Source organism: Suncus etruscus, chromosome 15 (genome assembly GCF_024139225.1).
Source record: "Suncus etruscus isolate mSunEtr1 chromosome 15, mSunEtr1.pri.cur, whole genome shotgun sequence".
NCBI lineage: Eukaryota > Metazoa > Chordata > Mammalia > Eulipotyphla > Soricidae > Suncus > Suncus etruscus.
The window spans coordinates 57699730-57725698 of NC_064862.1; the positions used below are offsets into that span (position 1 = coordinate 57699730).

The 25969-nt window shown below is 44.3% G+C and overlaps 1 protein-coding gene across 2 annotated transcripts in view; it reads left to right on the top strand.

The window, feature by feature from the left end:
* PRKCB (protein kinase C beta) overlaps positions 1-25969 on the top strand; it is a 359342-nt gene that overhangs the window by 283916 nt on the left and 49457 nt on the right. For both annotated transcript variants that reach the window (XM_049789114.1, XM_049789113.1), the window contains exon 10: positions 12768-12941. In XM_049789114.1, the coding sequence (XP_049645071.1) occupies positions 12768-12941 (174 nt within the window). The remainder of the gene's footprint in view (positions 1-12767; positions 12942-25969) is intronic.

Below are 25969 nucleotides of genomic sequence, written 5' to 3' on the forward strand. Positions count from 1 at the left end.
AGCAGGATTTTAGAACACCCATGTCCAGACTATCTGTGGCCTCCTCACTCTTCCTGTTCAAATTCTCTAGATCGAAGCTGCCAATGACAGCAGAAGCTAGGCAAGAGACAAACGCATGGATCTTACAAAAGCAGTTTATTTGTTGCCCAAGGAGGAACTCAACACTGATATTGCCACTGCCTACTGTTGAGCATGCTTTAAGATTCATCTATGGAGATGTGTTTGTTGAGCTTCTACTATGTGCCAGGCCTGTTCGGGTCATAAGAAAATCATTGTGGATGAAACTGACAATATCTGTGCTTGTGGGACATAAATTCCAGTGGGGGTTGTTGATGATGTAGCATCTAGCACTTTTGAGTCCTTTGTGTAAGACTTATTATATGGCAGGTCACATTTAACACTATCATATAACTTCTCTGATGCCCATTTTGCATGCCAGCCAATGAGAGGCAGAAGCTGAGATAATTGGAACTAGTCACACTCTAGGAGGCATTTACTTCACAGTCCCGGTTTGCTCTAAATAACATGTGACCTTGGGCTCTTGTTCAGTACATAACACCCTGGCCTTTCCTAGACTCAGTTCCTTTAGTCTCAGAGTTTAAAGTTTCACACTATTCTTTTCTCTCTCAGCTGAGTTTCTTTCTTGGTCTTTACTCTGAGCCTCTACCCTTAGGGTTACTGCATGCTGTGCTGATAGAAATGTCCAGAATTCTTATCTCCCTCTTCCTTTTTTGGTGGTTGGTTCCTACCACCTAGGAGACTGGCCTTCACTTCTTTATGGAGGGTAGAGGGAGGGGTCACACTTATCAGTTCTCAGGTATCATTTTTGGCTCTGCACTTAGGAATCACTTGTAGGGGTGCTTGGGGCACCATATGAGATGCTGAGGATTAAACCCAGGATGGCCACATGCAAAGCAAGTACCCTACCCATAGTGCTATTGTTCCAGCCCCTTGGACTCCTGTCAGGGTCAGGCATGCCTGCTGCCTGGGGCCCACCCAAGGATGCCAAATTGTAGCAAGCCAGACTGCTGGGTCTAGGAGACAGAGCACAGCCAGAGAGAGAGTTGGGTACAAACATTGTTGTTTTTTATTTCTGCACACCTCCTGAAGTCTGCAGGGGTAGGGTGAGTGGGGGTGAATCGATAAGTATTAAGATAAGAGAGAGATCACATGCTAGAGAGCCTGGAGGAGGAAGTGGCCTGTAATCTGCGGCCAATCTGTCGAGGTTTGTACCTTCAGGTTCAAGAGAGAGTGAAAGAGGGATAGAGGTGGAGCAAGCTGCATCTTGCTGAAGCTTTATCTCAGATTCAGGCCCCCTTGGCCAGCAGACTCTGCTCTGGTCTTGCCCCTGCCCTCCTCCCAATAACTGTCAGATTTTCTTTTTCATACTTAGGGCAGTTGTCATTTACATGGGGGTCATATCCTGATCCAAGAGGGCAAGTTGAAGTCCAACTGCCATTATAGATGAGAGGATCATCACCCCTTAAAGGCACATTAATTCCTTTAAATACATGAACAGACTCCGCTCTTTTTTGCCTCTCCTCCTCCTCATAAAAGCTTCTCAGCTTTAGAGTCAAATTTCGCTTTACTCTTGCTTCTACTGTCCTTTGCCTCCACATCTGTCCCACCCTATCTCCACCACCTCCAGACTGATTGCCAGACCTGGGACCATGTCACAGGTCTAGGTGCATTGCCATGTTCATTCCACCACTGCCCTGCCAACTGGCACTACTTTAGCCCTGTCAGCTCTGATTGGATCCTCTATCCAAGGGTCTGGGCCACACCGCTGTTTCCCTGACACCAGTAGCTGGGAGGAGGCAGACCCAGGCTTTGCTTTTCTCTACTTCAGGGCTCTACTAACCTCCCAGCTGCTGATCTTTCCTTCCAGATTGACTGCTCTGTGTGGTGGTGTGGACTTGTCTCTTCGATCCTCCTCGTGCCAAAATTTCTGTCTTTTTGGGCTCAGTGATAGTTTCCTTGCCTTCCATGGGTGAGGCTCTGGGTTTGATATTGGCACTGCAACCAATTAATCAAATTTTAAAATACTCTATTTTATAAGTGATTAGGACAAGGACAAATCTATTAATTGTATATACTAAACCATTTCTTTTCCTCTTCATCCCCCCTTCCTTCTTTCCTTCTTTCCCTTCCTTTCTCTCTTCCTTCCTCACTTGTTTCCTCCCTCCTCCCTTTTTTCCTTCCTTCTATTATTCCATTCTTTCTTTCTTATTTTCTTCACTCCTTTCTTCCTCTCTCCCTCCCTCCCTCCCTCCCTCCCTCCCTCCCTCCCTCCCTCCCTCCCTCCCTCCCTCCCTCCCTCCCTTCCTTTCTTTTCTTCTGTCACACCCCATAGTACTCAGGCCTTTCTTCTGACTCTGTGCTCAAGGCTCATTCCTGGAGGGAATTGGGGAAACCATATGGAATGCCAAGGACTGAACCAGGATGAGCCATGTAAGCTCATTCCTTACTCACTGTACGACCTCGGTAGCTCTTAGTCCACACTCTTTAACCTAAAACTTCACTTCTTCCTGGTGCTTTTAAAAACAGTTAAAATGTTCTTAAGAACCCCTAAAATGATCTCAACTCTCAGCCTTGTTCCCTGGGTACTGGATGAAGTCTCCTGTTCACTAGCTACCCCGTCCTAGTCCATCTATCAGAATCCTGGAAAGTTCCCATTCTGTTTAGCCGATGTTCTGCGTTTGAGTCTTGAGAATAGCCTGGAGCTCCCAGCATCTGCGCCCCCCAAACACTATCATCTCCTGAAGTGATGAGGGAGCTGGGCCTGAATTCCAGCAGTGATAAGGGATTGGGGAAGAGATTAGAAAGCAGTTTAGTTCAGAAGGTAACAAAGACCTTTTCTAAAGTCTTGGAGCTCCAGGGTAGAAGCGCCTCCTAATTATGATCTCATTAGCGGTCTATAAGCATGCACACACCTCCAGACCTCCACTAGTCCTGGTTATGCAACCTAGTGCTGCCTTGCCGGGCGCTATCTCCCAGCACCATATGCTGAGCTCTTTATCAAAGGGTTCACAGACAGCACTGAGGCTTTGCTACCTGCTCCCTTTATCCTCTCCCTGGGAAGATTTGTCTGATCTTGCAACCTCGCTTTCTGCTTCTTGCCCAGTGATGGCACCTTCCCCCCCAGTATCTCCCCGGCATCTGAGTGTTGTGGACTTTTTGCCAATTCATCTTCCCCCTTCATCACCAAGCCTTGCCACTTGTCTCTTTCTTCTCAGTCTCTCCTCCAGCAAAAAAACTTTCTGCTTTTCCATGGACTCCCAAGCAAGTAAATGACAGAGCAAGAAAGTGTAAAGGTTTATTTCCTCCCCTATTTCCTCTTCCCCCCAACCCCCCAGCAGAATGAATTCACCAAAAATGAATTGTTGGGGACTTGAGGTTTATACCCCTTTGCCCTGCAGCATGCAGACTGCCAACCCAGGGAGAAGAAAGAAGCCTTGATGTTAGTCAGGACCCAGCATAGCTCTGTGCATCTTCTCTCCTAGTTAAGAAGTGCAGCAGGAATAAGGACATTTCTGGAGGTACCTGCACCACATACATAGACTTAGTCCTCAACTCTCAAACTGTGACTACTCTTGAATTCTATATTCCCAGGCTAGAGGGAAAGATGGCTTTGGGACCCCTATGGTCCCAACAGCCATGTCCAGGTGGGGAGATTTCCTTTTCCCAGCAAGCCAAAGAAAGGAAGAGGTTCCAAACATGCCTCCAGAAAAACACATATGTGTGCATGGCACCATTTTTGGGGAGTGCACATTCGGTGGTGCTCAGGGATTACTCCTGGCTCTGCACTCAGAAATCACTTCTGGTGGGCTCAGGGGACCCTATGGGATGCCAGGAATTGAATCTGGGATGGCCACGTGCAAGACAAATACCCTACCTAATAGGCTATATCCCTTGCCCACGGCACCATTTTTGTCTAAGAGTAGGAAGGAAATGGCCCGTCTGGCTACTACATGGTACCAAGTGGCAGCTTCCTTGAAGCCTGTCGATTCTAAAATCTGTTGGCCAACACATTTTGGAAAATAATACCCAGTTCAGTCCAGTGCTCTCCTTGAAGGCTGGGTAGAGCCTATTAACATGGAAACTGTCTCCAGTGATAATTCAGCCCCTGGCTCAATTATTGTGCTGTCAAGATTTCTGGCCACCTTCCAGATCCATTTCTACCAAACTTCCCTGCACTGTTTTTGAAGAACCACTGAATGAATCTCAGTGAATCTTAAGATAATCTCTGGTTATGAAAAAGCTTCACCTCTCAGCTTTCTGCAGCACAGGCCTTGAAAGAATCCTGCAATGATGAGTCTCCAAAACATGGGGTAATTGTTTAGTGTCTCACTTTCACTGGTTCCTGCCTTCTGCTGCTCACTACCCCAGGATGTGGTTGCTACAGGGCTGGTGAAGTTAGGGCTCTGTGTGGGTCCATCATTCCTAGATTTTTTAGTGAAAATATTGAGGAATAGAGATGCTAAGACTCAGAGTTAGAAGGTAGGAAAGTGTATTGTAAGGTAGAGGAGAAAGGAGAAGGAACTTAACATAGAACTAAGTTAAGTATGGCTCATTTGTGTGTGGAGTGGGTGGGTGAGGACTATAAGGAAAACTGAGTCTTTGTGTGGGCCTAAAAAGGATCTTGGCATTCCTTATTAATTGATAATGTTATCAAGAATGCAAGGCCCCTACAGAGTGCTCTGGTGTGTCTGACTCTTGGGTTTGGCCATTTGCCTTAAGCCTGTTATGTTAGCCTCCTAATGAGGCAAAATTCTATGGTTGAGGAAATGCTTAAAAATGTAGGATGAGGTAGTCAAAAATGGGACTGCTCACAACAGCTGGCAAGGGGAAACAGAGGCTTCCTCTTTCATAGTGATCTCATTGAAAATTGCTGCAGAGACCGAGAATGTATTTTTTATACTCTCAGCATGGAGACACTGTCAGGATGTGCTTTGCTCATTTACTCCTCACCAGGATCTTGGGAGCAGTTTTTCCTCCCCATTTTACAGATGAGGAAACAGACTCAGAAAGGAACAAGACTTGTGAGTCTAGAAGAACTAGAGTTGTGAGTCCAGCAGAAGTTGGGTGCAGGTTCAAACTCATCGAGTCTGGGTCCCAGACACATGCCCATTAAGTAACATCAGCTGCTCTGCACCCACCGTGTTCTGTCACCTTAAAGAAAGTCCATTCTCTTGGAGTCTCTAACAGGCCAGCAAAAAAAAGGAAAAAGAAAAGGAGCCCTGAGTGCACAGGAGAGATCAGTTTCTCTCTGGCCAAGCTTCCTTTGTGCTACCTAATTGCTAAAATGAATGAGGGAGGCTTGGGGTTTCCATTGCATTTTCTTTTGGTGAAAGGCTTCAATTATTTGTTTGTTTGCCTGGAAACCTTCTTAAAATGGTCAAATTCAATTGGCTTTCATTTTAACCACCTAGCTTTGTCAAATATAACCCATGATTCAGGGAGATCAGCTCAGCAGACCTGTCACCAACATCGATTTTTGCTGAAGGGGAGCCCTTGAGTGACTGAAATCGACACCTATTGATTGATACTGAATTGCTTCCATTGAGAGCAATTAGAAAGGATCCAGTCTATGGAGTGGAATTAGCAGTTTATTCGAATTTCTTTTCAGGGTCCAATCAAGCCCTTAAACATTTTCTCATTAAAACCAACTAAATGTCTTTATGTAAAACACCCCGGCTATGCGAGAAGTCTCCTCCCCACTTCCCCACCCCACGCCTTCCCCACAGTCTCTGTGAATCATTCCTTCTGGGGTGTACTGACATTTGTTTATTAACAATGGCAAGTCCACAGGAGCCAGAAATGACGAGGCTAAAAGTACCTCCTCTCTAAACTTCCCTTCACACTTCTAGCACTTTCTCTGCTCAGAGCAGACATTTCATTTGATTAAGTTTAAGGTGTGACATGGAACCATTTTAAAGGGTTTAAATCTTGAGAGCCCCTGTCAGCCTGTCCTCAGAGCTGGAAATTGCTTTCCCTTAGCAATGTCCCATGCAATGGGGCCTTGATTCTAATCCCCGTGTCTCCTTGACATAGCTTCATTGCATAGGAACCAGACTTTATTCGGAGGTTGTCTCTCGTAGGGGGTACCCCTTGGGTTTGGACCACCATGTCACAGCATGTGTCCCCCATGATTTGATCACAATGGAAATGTTTCATTGCCCTAAAATGCTCCTGTGTTCCCCTATTCACCACTCCCTCTCCCTTACCCTTAGCAACCACCAATTTCTTTTCTGTCTCCATGGTTTTGCCTTTTCCAGAATGTCATATAGTTGGAATCATACAGTATCTAACCATATAAAGAGATTTTTATTTTAAATACAGAAAACCTTACATAATAAATCATGAAATAACAAGGTGTGGCATCTGAGTTGATCTGCACAGCCAAATATCACTGCTCTTATTTTGGTCTGGGCAACTTGGGTTTATCCATAATGATTCAGTCCTACCTCAGTCCATGCTCTTCACTCCCAGTACCCCCTCCACTCTTCTATTCTCCCCCAGCTTTTTCTTGGTGGACTTCTTCAGTTAGCATCTTCCCCTTCTCTTAAACAAGCTAGGAGAAGCAAGACATTTCTAACTTACAGATTATTGCTTTAAAACAAATGTGCTTGCTTCCTCGATACCAGGAGCCTTTTCTGTTAGATTCATGGGACCACAGTCTAATACAAGTTTGACACACGGCTTAGATGGCTGAAATGAAAGTTTAGATGATAAGAACACACTTAGTGACTGAAGGGATGGCCCAAATGACTGAGGTTTGATCCCAGGCATTGCATGATCCCCAGAGTGACTACCAGAAATGACACAAGTATTCAGAAGTGGGAATTGTCATTAAGCATTGCTGGATGTGACCTAAGAAAGGAGGAGAAATAAAAGAATGAACTTTGGGAACTGGAGCAATAGTACATCAGGTAGGGCATTTATCCCTTATGCAGCCAGCCCAGGTTTGATCCTGGGCATACAATAGGTTCCCATGGGCCTGCCAGGAATATTTTCTGAGTGCAGAGCTAGGAGTAACCCCTGAGCACCAGTGGGTATAGCCCCCAAACCACACATACACACATAAAAAAAGATTTGCCACTGACCCTGCAATCAGATTGGGTGGTGTCTTGCCATGGTCAGTCCTTGTGACTTACATTATGGGCCAACATCTTGCTGTTCTGTAGTCAGTCCTCATACTTGTGATCTGGGCAAACATCCTGCTTTCTTTTTTTTTTTTTTTTTTTGCTACTTCAATATTCATCTAGTAGTGTCTTCAATCATGACTGGCCTTTCTCCCAGTGGAGGTGGGGACTGCCTGCTTTTGAACCTCAGCAAGTCTTACATACCCCTCTTACTATACACAGTGCATTGTGTTTTTTCTCGATGTTGAAAACTCCTCTCCTGCCCGGGTCACTGCTTCCTCACCATGGTCCTCCCAGTGTCCAGCAGATCCCTGTCCTCATCTCCCTGCAGGAGCATCTGGTGCTTCCAGGAGGCTGGAACATCTGGAGGGAGGCAAAGATTCTGCTCCCTATTTTCCAGCTTCCCATCAAAGGCTGCCTGGTGGGCATGGAAGCTAGAGTGCTCAGTCTTCTTCTTCAGGCACTTGTACATTGGCAGATGGTCAGTGGGTTCCTGGGCCAGTCCAGACTGTGTGGGCCATGAGTGCATTCTTGGGGTGCCTCCTCCGCCTCTCCTGACACTGAGACAGTAACCTTCAGGGTGACCTTGCCTTTCAATCTGGGAGCAATAGGGACATCAGTTTCATAGAAATTGGCCACAGTGGCCTGTGGCTCTGGTTCATTTTCTGCTTGTCCCTCTCATCTGAAGAGTGTGAGAGACAACCACCATCTCCACAAAAGGCAACTTTGCTCGTTTTCCAGAATCCCCTTTGACAATATGGTCTGCTCCATGCTGAGCCCTGAGCACTGCCTGCCTTATGTGGCTGGTTCCCCCAGCAGCCCCATGAGTGAGGAGCTGGCAGTGAGTCCCTTTTGATGAAGGAGGAGGAAAGGACCTAGACTCAAGAGAGGTTGAGTCACTTGCTCCAGATCACACAGCAAGCACCTAAAGTATGTAGACTCTTGCAAAGCAGACCTATGATTTTTTGTTTTGTTTGGGGGTCATCTCCGACAATGCTTAGGGGTTACTTTTGGCTCAGCACTTAGATATCACTCCTGGTGAACCCAGTGGACCATATAGGATGCCGGGGATCGAACCCGGGTTGGCTGCGATTGTAGGCTGGAACTACGATCTTTATATTGATTCTCATGAGAGAGAAACCTTCTGCTCATCAGTCTGTTGATGTCTTTCCTGCATTCTTAGCACTGTAAGTTTTGCTGCACCATCATGTAAATACAAGGCTGCTGGCACACACTGCTATTTAGTAACTTGGCCAAATGCCTCTGTGCCCTCCCTGTGAGGGGCAAATGCCCTTGGCACAGCAGGTAAAAGGTGCTATGCTTCTGTTGACAACACCATCCTGCAGCCTCTTGCCAGCTCTCCACAACCCTCCCCCAGGACAGACCAGGGCTGGGACAGGAAGGCCCCAAATATTTAGAAGTTTCTGATTTAATTGATCTGGAGTTTGGCCCAAGCATCGACATCTGAAAGCTCTGCAGACAATTCCAAGGTGCAGGTTGAGGAGTTGAGTGTTCACATTGGACCTTGGTCTCTACTCTCCTGCTACCTCTTATTAAGAATATCATTCATGGGGGCTGGAGCCATAGTACAATGCGTTAGGTACTTGCTTTGCTCACAGCCAAACCAGCACCCGTATAGTCCCCACTAACAGTGATTCTTGAGCACAGAGCCAAGAGTAACCCCAGATACCACCAAGTGTCCTCCCATTCAATGCTCACTTCACCCTGAGGCCATGCCTCTCCCTCCCACTTCTGCCCAAAAAGCAATAACAAAAAAATAATATCACCCATTATTAACCCTGTGCTCAAGGTCCTTGCAGGAGATTCTTCCAGATTGATGCTCCAGGGAAAGATAGTTTCCTCCTAAAGATTCTTTTCCTTCCAGAAAATAAGAATTTGGGGGTAGTGTCTCAGATCTGGTTGCTCTGGCCCCGAGGAGAAAGGAAGGAGGGAAGGTGCCTGAGGATGCTAACCACACACACTCACTCTATGACTTATAATCCTCTTGAGCCGCTTTGGAGTCCCATTTATCCACCCTCAACCTACTTGTTCCTATAACCATCTTGGTTGCCACCTTCAATTCTCTATGGAATGGAAGTTGGATGTAGCCATATAAAATGAACCCAAAAGGAGACAAAAGTAATGAAGATCTTTAGTGACCTAGATTGAGATTAGTGTTTTCTTTTTTTAAGCTACTTTCCATGAATCAGCAAATATTGAGCATCTGCTCTGTGCTAGATGTTGTGGACATTGACAGTGAACAAGTGGATTTTGGATCCCAGTAATGAAGAAAAATACCTAGAAGAACTCAACTGCTAGCTGGGATGGGTGTGGTAAGGAAAGAATGGGGAGTGATGCAGTGCTGCAAGCTTGGAGCAGGTGGTCAGAATGGACCCCTGCAAAGAAGATACAATGAATGAGATAGTGTAGGGCTGAACATCTGGGGGGCGGTGGTGAGTCCTGCAGCAGGAGAAGCAATGCAGCCTTTTGAGTGGGACTTTTGAGTGTCCATGGGGAGACACGGGATGGTGGAAGACATTGGATGTTAGAGCCACTGAGCTTGCAGAGTACAAGCAGAGAATTGTAGAGAACATGCAGAGACCAGGCTGAAGGTGGAAGTGGTTTGGAGCTGGAAAGCAATGGGGCTGAGGATGCATTGGATGGAGGATAGAACAGAGAGGCATAGAGGGCCCCAGTTTGGCCTTGGGCTCTCAGCAGAAATCTGATGAAGATGAAGAAGTAGAGTTTGGCCCAGTCTCTGCCTTCTTTCCTCAGTAAACCCCACACTTCTGGTTCAAATCCCCAGCACAATATCTGGTCAAGTCTCCCCCAGGAAGGTGAGAAGTAGGAATCAGAGCTGGGGTGCTGGTCTCACTCTGAAAAGCTAAAACTTCTGAGACACAACGATAGGACGAGGTGCATCCCACCTAAAGCTCATACTCAGGCCTTATTTGCTGGTACTCATGGAGGCAGCTCTGTTTGGACACAGTGTCTTTACAGATATCAACTCAAGTTAAGCTGTGGCTGTCCAGAGATAAAGTACACTTGTTTTGCTTGCAACCTACTCTGGTTCAATCCCCAGAGCTTCACCAGAGGTCACTCCTGAGCACAAGCCCAGAAAAGCCCCTGAAGACTGCCACTTGTGGTCCAACTTTCTCTCCATTTCCTCCCTTAAAAAATGATAAAAACCATTTGGAATGAGGGTAGATCCTAACCCAACAACTTGTGTCCTTAGAAGAGAACATTTGGGCAGACACTGAGGAATAGGGAAGACAGAGGAAGCAACTGGAGATATGTGTCTTTGGATTGAGGGTGCTGAGGATGTGGGCAATCAGCAGAAGCTGAGAAACATCAGACAGCTTCACATGTAGATTTTGAAGGAACCAACACCTGGACATTACTCCTTTGGCCTCCAGAACTGTGGCCTCTTGTTTCTGGCTCTTGATCGTTTCAAGTTCTTGGGTGCTATTGAGCTATTTGATTTGCACAGTCTCTGGGTATCAGACCTGTGTCCTATCAATGGAGTGTCTGGCATGTACTTAAAGCACATAGTAGCCCACAGCGAGTACTGTTGGGTCCTTGGTTTGGAGCTGAGAAGGGCTGGCTCAGAATTGAGGCTGATTTCTCAAGACCAGGAAGCTACTCAGTAAATTCACACCATTAGAACTTGTTCCAGAGCTCTATCTATTGGGCTCCACTATCCAGCTTGCAGGCACATCTTGCTGCTGAAATTTGCCAATAAAGTTCATCCCAACAAACTTCACAGCCAGAAAGTCCCTGGGCTACTTTTCTCCACTTTGTCTAGTTGTCACTTGAGCACTGCTGCTTATCACAGCTCTCCCAGAAGATTCTTGGGTAACAGATGTGGCTGGGAATTTGATAAGAAAGTCACTTCAACACATCCTTTCAATCCTCTTGAAAACATCCCCATGGAGAGGGGAGGACAGCTAAGCAAACAGCCCACACCCTCTCTGTTGGCATCAGCAGAAGTGGCATCTCGAGGAGCTTGTGAGACAATGAATGTGACCAGCTCTTCTGCGGGTGCCCTACCATTTCCTCTCCTGTGCCAATGCACTGGGGCAGAGATGGGTCGAGTGAGACCTTCTCAGACACTGCTAGAAAGGAGAAAAGCATCTGTCCTGCTTGTGGACATACTGCAGTCACCAGATGCCTGCAAAAATTTTCCCTAGGAGAAAAAAATACAATCCTTGAGGCCAAAGAGATAAGACAAAAGGTCAGGCCTTTACCTTGCATGTGGCTAACTTCAGATCAAATATCTGGCAGTACAAATGGTCCACTGAGCTTCTGAGCGCAGAGCTGAGAATAGTCCCCGAGCATCTATGGGTATGGAGCAACACTCTGCCACCTGTGAGTTAAAAAATATGTAAATGCAAAAGAGCAGTGGATAGAGGTGCTGGTATCATGGTATACTCTCACCTGGTTAGGCTTCTCTTACAGAGGAAATTGCTCAGAGTTAGAGAAGAATTGGAGAAAAGAAGTGATGGTCCTAGAAACTAATTAAGGTCCTGGCTTCAGAAGGTGGGGTGGGGAGGAAAATGAGGCACAGGGTCAGGATCTAGGGCTGAATGTGAAGCAGCTGACCACTTGGACACAATACAGCCTCATGCTAGTGGTATGTTGGGTGGTATATTGGACTCAGAGACTCAGATATGGCCTTAGAAGATAGTGGCCTGGAAAAGTTCCAAGAGTGGCAACTTTGGGCAAATTGCTGATTTCGCTAAGTCCCAGTTCTATCGCTTGCAAAGTACAGAATGTCAGAGCAGTGAGGCCATGCATGTGAATGGGAGTGAGACTAGAAGGTGCCCATGGCTGGTTGCAAACTGGCTACCTCTCCACCCTCTGCCTCTGTCTCTCTGGCACTCACTGAGCCATTCCCCTTGAACGGTGTCTAGTCTTGATCCTGTCACCTACTTGGAGTTTTCTGTCTGCAGAATCTCGGATTCTGCCAAGACACTTGTTTGCTGGATCTCAGAGCTCTGGGAACTGGGATTTGAGCAGCAGACAGTGAGTGCTCACTCTGCCTGCAGGAAGTCAGGCCCAGGGTAGCTGAATCCAGAAGGAGTTCTCAGCTCTGTGGCTGTACTTTCACTTTTAGCAAAGCCATTCCTCTGTTGATATCGCAGGTCTGAGCTTCCTTCCAGACCCCTCCAGCATATTGTTTGCTGGCTCTTGCAATCAGGGTAAGTTTTCCAGGGAAATTTGCCCAGAGCCCCACACACATCTCAGCCAGGGGATTCAAGCTCAGTGACTGTAGGAAATTATTTGTGCTGGATGTCAGCTTCATGAGGTCAGGAGCCTTGACATTCTCTGTCCCCAGTGCCTGGTTCAGTGCATGAACGAATAGATGGATGAATGGGTGGGTGATCTGGAGGGTTGGCCAGGGCTAGCCATGAAAGACCTGGAAAGTGAGTTATATGGAAGGCAAAAGGAATTTCATTTCTGTTGCCCTTCCTCTGTAGAAGCCTTTTTAAAATAATTGTTTGAAAAGAGCCCAAGAATCCAACCAACCTAGATTCCCAAGAGCCAAAGTACTAGCACAATGATCAGAGAACTTGCCCTGCCTCCTGCTTTTCCAGCCCTCACACCCTGCCTCTATTCCAGGTTATGCTTTCTGAGCGCAAAGGCACGGATGAGCTCTATGCAGTGAAGATTCTGAAGAAGGATGTGGTGATCCAGGATGACGACGTGGAGTGCACCATGGTGGAGAAGCGGGTGCTGGCCCTGCCTGGGAAGCCGCCCTTCCTTACCCAGCTTCACTCCTGCTTCCAGACCATGGTAACATGTGGGGCTTGGTCACTCTTCTTGGGGCTTCCGGACCATTTTTTTTCCTCCCTTCCCCGCTCCTCCCCCTGGACCGTTCTTTCTTATGAGTCCCTGGAGATATTTGGGGTGAATGAGAACTGGGTTGGGATCCTGGTTCTGAGTGGCTAGAGCCAAATACACAACCTCTCTGGGCCTCAGTTCCTCATCTGCAAAATATGTGAGATAAAGGTGACTATGACCTGATAGATCACTGTGAAATGAGCTGGTCGAAAAGAAGCATTTGGCACAATGCCTGGTATCTGGTAAGGTATCCTCTATGCAAATTAGTCTTTAGAACTCACCTGGGCCATGAATGCTGTTCACCCAGACTGGCATGAGCTACCATGCAGAAAACAGAGTTATCTCTCTTGAGACATGTAGGGACTTGGCACCAAGGAAGCACATAGGAGGATGGTTCTAAACCTATGTCACAGAGATACTGAAGGCACAGCCTAGAGAGGTGGTAGGTCTTATTTTAAGTACATAAGCGACTGCCACTGGTGTCCATCACTATATTTCTGACCACCAAGCATAAATCAAAGAATATTTTCTTTGTGGGTTTCTTTGTGTTTTGGTTTAGGGCCACACCCAGTGGTAATCAAGGCTTATACCTGGCTCTGTGCTCAAAGATCAGTGGGATGCCAGGGAACAAACTCAGCTCCACCTCTTGCAAGATAAGAGCCCTATCTACTGTACTATCACTCTGACCCAAGGAACATTTGAGGCCCACATGGACAGTATTCTCTCCATGGGACTTTGGACCAGCAACCTCTTGTTGGGGACTTGCTGGGTGGTCAGGGGCTGCAGGAATGGCCTCTACACTCATGTAGACTTTGTTGGTTCAAGGAACACAACATCCAGATGGACAGTGAAGTGACTTGAGTGGTGTGTAGATTTTCACTAATTATTCACTCTCACCCTCTTCATATCCTTCTAAGTGCCTAAAAATCACTCTGGTTTGATGTGAGCAGACCCCAAAAACCTCCCATTGAGAGAGAGAAAGAGAGGGAGAGGAGAGAAGAGAAGAGGGGGGAGGGGAGAAGATGGGAGGGGACAGGAGAGGAGGGGACAGGAGAGGAGGGGAGGAAGGGGAGGGGAGGGAAGAGGAGAGGAGGGGAGGGGAGGGAAGAGGAGAGGAGGGGAGGGGAGGGGAGGGGAGGGGAGAGAACCAGTTTCAAGTATTGGCCAATAGCAGCAGCTTACATTGTTTCATTCTTCAGGGCTGGACAGGTGGCGCTAGAGGTAAGGTGTCTGCCTTGCAAGTGCTAGCCAAGGAAGGACCTCGGTTTGATCCCCCAGCCTCCCGCATCAAACGGGTGTGCCCCCGCCCAAAAAAGAAGAAATTCATTCTTCAATTTTTTTTGGTTTTTGGGTCACACCTGGCAGTTTTCAGGGGCTACTCCTAGCTCTACGCTCAGAAATCGCCCCCGGAAGGCTCGGGGACCATATGGGATGCCGGGATTCGAACCACCGTCCTTCTGCATGTAAGGCAAACACCTTATCTCCATGCTATCTCTCCGGCCCCTCATTCTTCAATTTTAAAAGATCAGAAATACCAATAGGGAAGGATCCCATACACACAGACAAAATATGGCAGGAATGAGTGATTATAAAGTTAAGTGTTTTATTCCAACACTGAGGTTGTGAATGAAATCTTTGCCAGACTTTTTAGAAGTTTCTCTGTATTAGAACCTAGGTCTCCCCCAAAGGTAGCTTGATGGCTTAGGGAAATCAAGGTCACTAGTCCCCAGTGCATTAGCTTAGTCTCTCATTTTCAAAAATTGGATGTGTCTATTAATATAAGGAGTTCCTCCTCCTTCTCTTCTGACCTTCGGTCTGCTGAGGATTTGAAGCTGTTTCACTCAGTCTGGAAATGCTGATGCACATTTGGCTCATCCCATCTGCATGTTTCTTCTGTTCTTTCTGCTTCTGCAAATTGGTCTTTGGGCCTAGAAACTCCAGAAGATGCAGGTTTCATACCTGTGGAAAGCCTTGAAAGACTTGGTGTGTTCCTTGGATGCACACAGAACCCACAGTCTCTCTGGGCAAGACTGCTAGGCATCAATGCTCAGCACATCACTCCATTAATTTATTAAGATGATTCTGTAATTTGATCATCTTTATTTATTGGGATACTTTTTTACGGGAGCCTTCTTCCTGTTTCTTGCCTGGCTTCCCTGGTGGCATCGTTTCTATAGGAAAAGCAAGATAAATGTGTGGGTTTTTTTTCCCTCTATTCCCTCCTTATGGTTCTTTATTATGCTGTGGAAGAATTGAAGTTTGCTATTAAGAGAACAAAATTGAACGAAACAGATAAACTCGGGTAAAGGAAAATCATATGTAAGCAGTGGTTCATTGTATGGGGAACTTGGCAAAGACTAAAAGAGAGAGTGAATATTTTCACATTCAAAAAAGAATTTGATGGTCAAGGTCAGCCCAAATTGCCAAGTTCAGTTCAAGGTCAAGGTTTAGATTCGTTGGGGTGATGGAAGATCTAGAGATATTCATTCCTGTGAGGGCTGGAAAGACCAGTGCTAGTCTCTCTACCCTAGTGCTCCCTCATTTCTGTTCCTTCTCCTTTTCCTACGGCTGATTCCAAAAAGGACCCATTGGTATGCCAAGAAGGCCTCATTTTCAGTTTCTCATGGACAAAGAGACTGTGGAAATTTAGTCATTTGTGACTAATATGGACTAAATATACCAAGAAAGGGGTCGCTTACTTCCTACTCTGTGGAGAGTTGCCATGACCGGCAGATTTTATGGTGTCAAGGTTTTTAGATTCAGGCCAAATTTCATATATACAGAGCAAACCATTCTGAGAGTAACCAAGGTGAGAAGGGAGGGGATCCCCCTCTTTAGAGAATGTGTTCATATGGCTCGTTCTGACCTTCTAGAATGGACCCCCCCCCCCCGAGTTTCCAGAAGTGGTCCCTGGAGCGGATATTGGCAAGACCCCTAAAATTAGTCTCCCTAAACACCAGTCTATCTCCAGAGCTGGCCCATGCTTCCAGATACTGGAAGCAAATATTCACTCATGGAAGTGAATGTGTCAGGACCTAGCAGTGTTGTGGAGAAGAAAGCAGCCATGATCCAGTAGATCCTACTCCTGTGCCTTTGGACTTGAGGTTCTAACTGACAAGACATAATTAACAGGAGCTTAAAAAAAAGAAAAAGAATGAGCAGAGATAGATCCATTGGAACCCAGAGGTGCTATTTATTTTATTTTTTTCTCTTCACCAGTGCAACCTTCCCACCACCAATGCCCCCCATCTTTCTCCTTCCCCACCCTCTGTCTGTATTCAAGATGGGCATTTTATTTCTCTCACTCACTACCATTGTCATGCTAGTTGTCAGTGTAGTTATTTCTCTAATTGCACTCACCACTCTTTGTGTTAAGCTTCATATTATGGGCTGGTCCTTCCAGCCCTCATCAGAGATGCTATTTTTGATAGGGTGATCAAGGAACATTTTTCTGATAAGGATGATGTCCGAGCAGACATTTGAGCTGCCCTAGAGCAGAGCACGTGACTATCTGGGGGCACAAGTTCTGGGGAACAGGACAGATGAGTGTCAGAGCCTGCAGCAGAAACATGCCCGGCAGATCTGAAGAGCAGTGAGACCAGGGAAGCTCGAGTGAATTACCGTTTTGTATTTCGTGACCAGAAATTCTTTATGAATCAGCTCCTGACAAATCTAATGCAGCATGCTGCAGTCTTCATATGTTGTTCTAGTTTGAGATTTAGAATTTTCAGTAAAAAAAAGACCACTGGGCCAGAGTAATAGTACAGCAGGTAGAGTGCTTGCCTTAGAGACAGCCAACCTGGGTTCGATTCCCAGCATCCTATATGGTCCTCCAAACACCGCCAGGAGTGATCCCTGAATGCAGAGTCAGGAAGAAGTCCTGAGCATTATCAGGTGTGTCACCCAACCAAAAAAATTCATAATTTGGTCAAAATAGATATTTTTATAAAAGGTATGAAACAATTTTTGTCATCTTTTTCCTTCTTTTCTCAAATTAATTTTTTAATTTGTGGCTGTGATTAGCAGCATTATGTGTGATTGGGTTTCCTGTGTTGATTTAATCCAACATTCCCACACCACAGCCTCCACAGAAGTGTCTGCTTCCATCCACATTTGTCTACTTGCCTCCCCAGTTCTACAGACTTGCTAGTCAGTTCTACAGACTAGACCAGCTCTCAACTAACTTTTACCTTTCTGAGGACAGTGCAACTCTAGTTACTAAAAACTTAAAAAAAAAATTTAAAAATTGCATGTCACAATGTAACCAGGAAATGTAGGTTATTGACTAATATTTGATAGATTGTTCTAAATCTTATAAATAGAAACAAAATGAAAGAGAAGAATCAAAGCATTGACTTAGAGAGGCACCTGTGGCAATTGTCTTCTTTTTTAAATGTATATATATATATATGTATATATATATATGTATATATAAAAATAATTTTCTAAAGTGCCCTCGACAATAAAACAGTTGTAAAAGTGTTTAATGCATTGGGGCTGGAGGAATAGTACAGTGGGTAGGGCACTTGCCTTGCACTTAGCCAACCTGAATTCAATGGCCATCATCCCATGTGGTGCTCCGAGCCCACTAGGAGACTCTCTGAGCTCAATACCAGGAGTAAGCCCTGAGCACCACCGGATGTAGCCTCCAAAAATGTTTAATTCAGGCAATAGTATAGTCAGTAGGGCACTTGACTTGCATATGTGGTTCAATCCCCAGCATCTTATATGGTTCCTTGAGCACTGTCAGGTGTGATCCCTGAGTGCAATGTCAGGAGTAATCCCTGAGCATTGCCAAATGAGTGACCAATAAAAGGGGAGAGGGGTGGTTAATGTGCCATAGATTGACAAAACTTAATACCCAACTTGTAGAAACCTGCAGGTGGTTAGATTTTGAGAGAATGGCTGAGTCATCAAGCGAGTGAATCTCCAGTTAATGAAGCTTCCAGAAAATTGTTCTAGACTCAGGCACAGAAACATGAGTTACTTGGTTCTTCTGGGTCTTTGATGATGGACTCTATGATCTCCACAAAGTTACCAAAAAGTTTTGAATATTGGATTTATCATCTTTAAAGCAGACATAATGACTTGCACGGAAGGACCACTGTGCCCAAAGCTCATGATTTGTGAGAGCTGGGCTGGAAGGACCCCAGAATGCACAGGCATAAAAGGATGTTTTCTCCTGTCCTGATAGTTTTTTTTCCTCCAGGGACAATTGTCAACCCAGCACATTCATGCAATTTCCCAACTGCTGGTGGGCACAAGCAGTTAAGTCTCTTTAGCAAAACATCTATTTTAAATGTTTTCTTTTCAATTGAACATATGCACTTTTTTTTAAAAATAGAATTAGATTTTATGAGTCATTGAAGGACAGAAGTTACTTCCTCCCCAAATTTGCTGTCGTGGTGCAGCAGAATTCAGCTGCAAGGCATGTTGGAGGGGTGGCAGCTCAGAACAGAAGAATGGACAGGGAGGGAGACAAAAATGTCTTCTCTTATAGGCTAGCCCCTGATGGTATTGTCCACAAACATCCGAGAGTATTCAAGGGGTCCTGGTCACTCTAGGTAAATTCTGGATGAAAAGAGTTTATGAAGATGAAATTTGATGTCAGTGAACTTGCTGGAGGAATTGCTAACAGTTGTCTTAATTAGTCTTAGTTATGTAGTAAGAAGCAGAACACTCCTCCAAATCAGCTTTTGTTCTTATTTAAAAAGCAACCTAGACCCAAAGCCCTGAGGTTCTATCGAAAGGAAACAACCCAAAGAAAAAGATGAGCCCAAGGCCCATGAAGAACTAAAATTTATGATTTAACAACTCTTAGAGAACAGAGCTCAGGAGAGCGACCCCCTTGCAGTCAGACTCACCTTCAAAATCACCGCATTGTAATTTATACACTTCAGGAAGAGGATCTGATTGCTTCTGCCCAGATCTGGCATTTTGTTCCTGCCCAATCAATCAGCTATAATTGTCTTCTCTTTACTTGGTGGGATCCTGTAAAAAGAGGTTGCATCAGGTTGATGCAGCCAAGCAGTGGGAGAAAGAGAGTAAGGCTGGTAGGAAGGAAGAGGCCAACTAAAAGTGACCTAAGGACAGTGGTTTGGTGGATCTTGTGTTGTCTGGTGTTGAGACAGGTCTGCAACTTTACATTAGAACCATAAATATTAATACTGTTGTAAACCTGTTACCTAACCTGGTGCTCTTTAACCACCAATCTGCATATCTAGATAGGTTGGAAACTGCTGGTCTGCCATTTTTATAATCATTGTTGGTCTATGAACTGGTCTGTGGGACTGGTTCCAACCCACAGGTGCGAAAATCTTCAAGAACACTAATCTAAATTACAGTCAAATAGTTTTTAATTCATAAAAGAAAGAATTATATCTATAGTATGTTATGCCAAGTTGAAGATGCCACTGAATCCAAGGAGGCAGAGCAGGTTGGAAGAGGGTGTAGGGACAGATGCTGGTAGGGAAATTCAGAGTCTAGAAAATCATGGAAGATCACTGGAAGTGGAAGGCCCGACTACAATTCACCTCAAAACTGTTCACAGAGTTAGTCACCCAGATTCTAATGGTATGATGGATATGATGCCCATAGTGTCTTAGTAAAATGCCACAGATATGGGACCAGAAAGATAGCACATTGGAGTGCTTGCCTTGAACATGACTGACCCATATTCAATTCTCAGCATTCCATATGGTCCTTCAAGCACTACTAGAAGTAATTTCTTGAGTAGAAAGCCAGGATTAAGCACTGAACATCTCTGGGTGTGGCCCAAAATCCAACTACTCAGCCAATAAACAAAAAAGTCACAGATGTACCCCCTAGCACTCTGAGTATCATGCATACTCAGCTATCAGCTGTCTTAGAAGAGTGAATGTCTTTTTGAATGTGTCTAGGATGTCTGTACGTTTTTTCCGACCATTGTTTTAAATAAGACTCATACTCACACTCCAATTTTTGGAAATTCCATTCAGCCATTTTTGAAGGCATAGACAGACATTTAATTTATATCTATTTGCTGGTTGATTATAAGAGATGACAGAGAGAGGGAATTTAAAATTAATTGAAGTCGTTTCATGATTCAGGGACAAAGACGATGTATAATGAAGCTGAGTGACAATAACAATGACAATTTGAAAGGAACGTTTGGGAAGTTGAGCAGACTGGCTAGTTTGAAGAGAAAGATGGTGAGCTTGCCTTTCTGGGCTTTTAATTGGAGTTGGCAGTGGAACACCCACGTAGAAACATCGTGGAGCCAGCTGGAGCTGACGGAGCTGAGGAGAAAGGGAGAGGATAGAAATATAAGTCAAGATTCATTAGACCAGAGAATGAGAGTTGAAGCTAGAAGTGGTGGCAAGTCCTTTTTGGAAAATTGAGCAAGTTGGGGAGAGCAGCACTGCTGAAGTGTATGTATTCGTAATTACATTTTGATTTTCACATAGTAGAGTTCAGAAATTAGTCCTAATCAAAACCTACTTTATGTGGTTCTACCAAAGGTATTTTTTGATGCCTCGAAATAACATTGTAGGAAGAGTGGAGAACAAAGTCAAATTTCAGGAGGAAAGATTTATATCCAAATTGAAAGGGAGAGGGTGAGAGCTGTTTTATTAACTAAAGTCCCCAGAGCTAACTCTTGGTGCCTTTCATGCAATTTCTTTTTTATCAATATTCCTTTGTAGATTATGGCTTTTTTTTTAAGTTGGATATTTGTCTTAACCAAGATTCTGAAGTCTCAGAGCAAAGTTTATCATTTCCCCCTGATTTGCAATACTTAGTATGACATGCAAAATAAGTATTCAACAAAAATTCTCAAATTCATTTCTCTCCTCCCTTTTGGTTCTACATTGCCTCTGGCTATGTCTTCCCAATTTTGATGTTCCTTGCTTTGGAGTGGGAGATGGACTTGGTGGTGCATGGACCAATTGCATTTGTTTGAGAAATAAATTAGTTAGAGGATCAATGTACCAAAGCCAGACCAGAAAAAGCACTGACTTGATAGACTCATAGACTCCAGATACACATTTATTTTTATACTGGGACCACAAATTCTCATTATGATTAGTATGATGGTTGTTTCATTTTCATAAAAAGCTACTATGAGAATTTCACCAAAAACATGGGGCCAGAGAGATAGCACAGTGGTAGAGCATTTACCTTGCACGTGGCCAACCCAGATGGACCTGAGTCTGATTCCCGGCATCCCATATAGTTCTTCAAGTCTGCCAGTAGTGATTTTTGAGCACAGAACCAGGAGTAACCCCTGAGCACCACCAGGTGTGCTCCCTCCCCCCCAAAAAAAACCTAAAAACATTTTAATTGATGAGGTAGATAATGCTAAGATCTTGATACCAGCATGTAAGACAACTAACGTTGGTTCCAATGAACTTATATAGCATCTCCTAGTGCAAGGTTTCTATCAGGCATTTATCATTTCAAACCAACAGTAACCATAAAATCAGAAAGTCCAATCTTTAACTCTCCTTTTCATGTGACACATGAAAACAAAGATAAAACTATCAAAGTAGACATATTTATACAAGTCATTAGAAATGATCTCCCAGCCCATCTGGAGGAACAGAATCATATTTTATTTGTTTTGTTTGGGGCTCATACCCAGCAATGCTCAGGGCTTACTCCTGACTCTGGATTCAGAATTACTCAGGAGAGATCCTATGGAATGCTGGGGATTAAACATGGGTCAACTACATGCAAGGCAAGTGCTCTATCTACTGTGCTATTGCTCCGACCCCAGGAGCAAGATTATTTGGAAATATTCCTGGTTTCCCTTCTTGTCTAGGGAAATCATAGACAAGACCACGGAACAGTCATGTGACATCTCTATCACTAAAATGCTCCTGGCATGGAGTGGGTCATGTGGTGTGTGTTAGTATAATGAATGGACAGCAAAGTGCCAGCCAGAATGTTTCACAGCCACACACAGTTCAGTTCTCAGATCTTAGGGTTTCCTCTGAATCATTCATGCCAGTAGCAGGACCACAAGACATGGCATTCCCTGCTGGGAGAGCTTCCCTGGTGCTGGCCCCCTGATGGATGAGTTGGGAGGATAAGTTGAGTTCCTTCAAGCAGAAAGCCAGCAAGTGAAATCTCTCCCTCATTTTTCTCTCTGTGGCCGATGCCATCTGCTAGTTTTAAAAATAATTTGTAAAAGCAAGTGTTTTGGTTCTCTTCAATGTGCAGCAAAGACAAATGCTATTTTTAGGTTTGTTTTCTATTAAAAAGTAAAAAGAAAAGAAAACAACAAAGAACCAGAACTGGGTGTTGGCAGTTCTGGCACACTGTCTGCTCTGCCTCTCCCTGGGATGTGACCCTTTTTACACATGTGAAGTGGTTTGGATGCAGAGACCATGAGGAAGAATTTACTTCCCTCCTCTGCCTCTCAGTGGAGATGGTGAGTGGGTGAAGTACTATGGACCTGAGAAAGTCCGTTAGCATTTCAAAGAGATTGTTTAGCCTGGACTCCTCTTCGTAGTGAACATGCTCACATTTGTACATGATGTTCAGCTGAGAAACTTTCACAAGAGGCAGCCTCCGAAGAGGTCACAACTAGAGTCTCTGAAACAGCATGACCTGGTCCTAGCTTGGCACCTCAACTGCCCAGTGGCCTTTGGTGCACAACTTTCCCTTTCTGAGTGTCCATTGGCCCCTCTCTCTAAGGGTCAGAAAGGGCCTTCTGATCATCTTGTTGAGTGGGTGGAGATGGAGTCACTGAAATAGAGAAGCTACTTTTCTTTGTGTCCTTAGATATGCTGACAGGATGGGAGCCTTCATTTCATGATGACTGTTACTCTAATTCACATTTGACCAGTGTACTTCTGACTGTCAAAGATATGTGAGCTCTTAACAAAGAGATCAAGATAGAGGCAAGCAGAGAAAACAAATAGGCAAGACCATAAGTAGCTGCCCAGGTTCACACACCCACCCGATACCATCATACTTTGCGTCATAACTGGGGTATATATTGTGGGGGTTATTTCCTCTCTATACAGATGTAGTGTGCAATGACACAAATCTCAGAGTATTGCCTATTGAGACCTCCGTGATGCTCCACAATTGAGGGCCCTCACCAGTAGGCTCCTTTGTTCATCACCGTCTCATGAAAGACACCTACATAAAGGGACTAGAACAATAGTATAAAGTGGAGGGCATCTGCCTTGAACACTGCTGATCCATGTTCAATTCTCAGCATCCATATAGTCCCCAAAACCCCACAGGAATGGTCTCTGAACCCAAGAGCTAGGAGTAGGCCCTGAATACTGTCAATTATGGTCCAAAACTAATAAAATAAATAAATGAATTATCCCATATTGATCTCAAAGATGGACCTTCATTTTGCATTGGGTGACTTTTGACCTCCTTTTTATGTGGAAACCTAAATGATGCTAACAGATAAGCAAAACCTGCCTTCTGAGAAGTAACCTTCAGTGGTACTTGTGATTGCCATTTGTGATTGCCATTTTGTTATTTCTCATTTTTTTTCAAGTTGATCATGACCACAAATCTTTAAGGAGACCCTCCTCTAGCAGTTTCAGAAATCCTGGCCTGGCCCAAGGCATTGGACAGTGTTTTCCAAGATGCTCCAGTGCTATTTCAATTGAAGTTGCAGCACTACTTGGGCTTCATCTGAGTGTCTTCTATTCCTTGGAGAGCCTGAGAGGCTTGATTTTAGTTTCCTCATTTTATGAATACAGGCATTAGCCTTGATAGAAAGTGTCACCTTCAGAGATCTAAGGCACCTCCCTTGGAGTGCTTCAGCTGTATGCCCCAACCACAGCCACAACAGCACTGTAAACAAGAGTTCCACACAACAGGCATCAAACATGATAATGTGCCTCCCACGGTGGCAGGAAGGGGGCTAGAGGTGGCAGAGGGACACTGATAAAGGGAAGTTGACACTGTGGTATGTGATTGGTAATAGAACATTAATTATATGTCTGGAACTCAACTGTCAATGAATGACTTTGTACATCACAATTCTTTTTTTTTTTACTTTTTTATTTAAACAACTTTATTACATACATGATTGTGTTTGGGTTTCAATCATGTAAAGACCACCACCCATCACCAGTGCAACATTCCCATCACCAAAGTCCCAAATCTCCCTCCTCCCCACCCAACCGCTGCCTATACTCTAGACAGGCTTTCTATTTCCCTCGTACATTCTCATTATTAGGATAGTTCAAAACATAGTTATTTCTCTAACTAAACTCATCCCTATTTGTGGTGAGCTTCATGAGGTAAGCTGTAACTTCCAGCTCTTTTCTCTTTTGTGTCTGAAAGTTATTATTGCAAGAATGTCTTTCATTTTTCTTAAACCCCATAGATGAGTGAGACCATTCTGCATCTTTCTCTCTCTCTCTCTCTCTCTGACTTATTTCACTCAGCATAATAGATTCCATGTACATCCATGTATAGGAAAATTTCATGACTTCATCTCTCCTGACAGCTGCATAATATTCCATTGTGTATATGTACCACAGTTTCTTTAGCCATTCATCTGTTGAAGTGTATCTTGGCTGTTTCCAGAGTCTTGCTATGGTAAATAGTGCTGCAATGAATATAGGTGTAAGGAAGGGATTTTTGTATTGAATTTTTGTGTTCCTAGGGTATATTCCTAGGAGTGGTATAGCTGGGTCCTATGGGAGCTCAATTTCCAGTTTTTGAAGGAATTTCCATATTTCTTTCCATAAAGGTTGAACTAGATGGCATTCCCACCAGCAGTGGATAAGAGTTCCTTTCTCTCCACATCCCCACCAACACTGCTTGTTCTCATTCTTTGTGATGTGTGCCAATCTCTGGGGTGTGATTTGCATCTTGCTGATGATTAGTGATGTGGAGCATTTTTTTATGTGTCTTTTGGCCATTTGTATTTCTTCTTTGTCAAAGTGTCTGTCCATTTCTTCTCCCCATTTTTTGATGGGATTAGATGTTTTTTTTTTTCTTGTAAATTTCTGTCAGTGCCTAGTATATTTTGGAGATTAGCCCCTTGTCTGATGGGTATTGGGTGAATAGTTTCTCCCACTCAGTGGGGGGCTCTTGTATCCTGGGCGCTATTTCTTTTGAGGTGCAGAAGCTTCTCAGTTTAATATATTCCCATCTGTTAATCTCTGCTTTCACTTGCTTGGAGAGTGCAGTTTCCTCTTTGAAGATGCCTTTAGTCTCAATGTTCTGGAGTGTTTTACCTACGTGTTGTTCTATATATCTTATGGTTTCGGGTCTGATATCAAGGTCTTTCATCCATTTGGATTTAACCTTCGTACATGATGTTAGCTGGAGGTCTAAGTTCAATTTTTTGCAAGTGGCTATCCAGTTGTGCCAACACCACTTGTTGAAGAGGCTTTCTTTGCTCCATTTAGGATTTCCTGCTCCTTTATCAAAACTTAGGTGATTGTATGTTCAGGGAGCATTCACTGAGTATTCAAGCCTATTCTACTGATCTGAGGGCCTGTCTTTATTTCAATACCATACTGTTTTGATAACTATTGCTTAGTAGTACAGTTTAAAGTTAGGGAAAGTAATTTCTCCCATATTCTCTTTCCCAATGATTGCTTTAGCTATTCTAGGGTGTTCATTGTTTCAAATGAATTTCAAAAGTGCCTGATCCACTTCTTTGAAGAATGTCATGGGTATCTTTATAGGGATCACATTAAATCTGTACAATGCTTTGGGGAGTATTGCCATTTTAATGATGTTAATCCTGCCAATCCATGAGCAGGGTATGTGCTTCCATTTCCACGTGTCCTCTCTTATTTCTTGGAGCAGAGTTTTATAGTTTTCTTTGTATAGGTCCTTCACATTTTTAGTCAAGTTGATTCCAAGATATTTGAGTTTGTGTGGCACTATTGTGAATGGGGTTGTTTTCTTAATGTCCATTTCTTCCTTATTACTATCGGTGTATAGAAAGGCCATTGATTTTTGTGTGTTAATTTGTAGCCTGCCACCTTGCTATATGAGTCTAT